Raw genomic sequence first — 1091 nt, 5'->3', positions numbered from 1 at the left:
CCCAATTCAATTGCCGGTCGTTCTCCTTTGGAAATCAAATTGGTGATATCCCAACTGTATGGAAATAGCTTTTCATCAAACGGGTCTTTCCATGTCAAACATTCCAAAACAGTAATCGCAAATGAGTACACGTCTGCTGAAAGTGTATACTTCTCGACATTTGTGATTTCAGGTGCCATAAACTTTGGTGTACCAATACCTTTCGTGTACATCATGTTATCACACAGACTGTTGACGTTTCTTGACGCTCCAAAATCAGTCAATTTTCCATTAACTTCGTCGTTAAAATCAAGTGAAGTTACAAGTGTGTTGTCTGACTTGATGTCTCTGTGAAGAGTGTTATTTGCGTGTAAATACTGAATTCCCTTAGCCGTGTCCAACATCAGTTTGATTCGCATTTTCATGACAATTTCGCCAGACTTTTTATGTTTCATCATGTCTTGCAGACTGCCATATTTTGCCAATTCAGTGACCATACATATCCGATTTGGGATGAAACACGCTCCATAGAATCTTATGAGATATGGACTCACAAATTTGGCCAACATCGCAACTTCCTTTCTAAACTCGTCCATCTTCTTATCCATCTGTTTCTCAGCAGCGGTTTTGTCTCTTGTTGTCATCGAAGAGTTGTTAGTCGTGTTATTTTTCGTCGTACTTTTTGTTGTGTTCTTTGCCAAATTACGACTTGAACTTTCAACAGTCGAATTCTTTGTAAACCCTTTTGCTCCTAATTTTGCGACAACCATTTCCTTCATCTCTTTGATGGCAACAACATTTCCTCGATATGTACCTTTGTACACAATCCCAAAACTTCCTTCTCCAAGTTTTCGCTTTTTCTTCAACTCGTCTGGGTCAAGTGCTGTCGACATTTCTGACGCAAATTTGACGGGAATTTTAATCTCTGATATTTTGCCTTTGTTGATGTTTAAGACTGAACAAGTAATGTCAACAGTCTTCTCAGGTGTACACAGTGGATGAACAGAAACAGTAAATTCAACAGCACGACCTTTCTTGATACTTACTGGAATGGAAGGTTCAACATTCAATTCAAACTTTTCTTCGTCGTTTTGTGTTGTGAATGAATGAAT

General features: G+C 38.5%; 1 protein-coding gene across 1 annotated transcript; it reads right to left on the bottom strand.

Moving 5' to 3' along the window:
- Nucleotides 1-1091, bottom strand: EIN_067970 (protein serine/threonine kinase, putative; the record flags this gene model as incomplete). Its single annotated transcript, XM_004254302.1, has 1 exon — nucleotides 1-1091. A coding segment is annotated over one exon (1091 nt), but the record flags the coding sequence as incomplete, so codon positions are not given.

Source organism: Entamoeba invadens, assembly GCF_000330505.1.
Source record: "Entamoeba invadens IP1 unplaced genomic scaffold scaff_1105074725039, whole genome shotgun sequence".
NCBI classification, from domain to species: domain Eukaryota; phylum Evosea; order Mastigamoebida; family Endamoebidae; genus Entamoeba; species Entamoeba invadens.
This window is presented reverse-complemented; position numbering and strand designations above follow the sequence as displayed.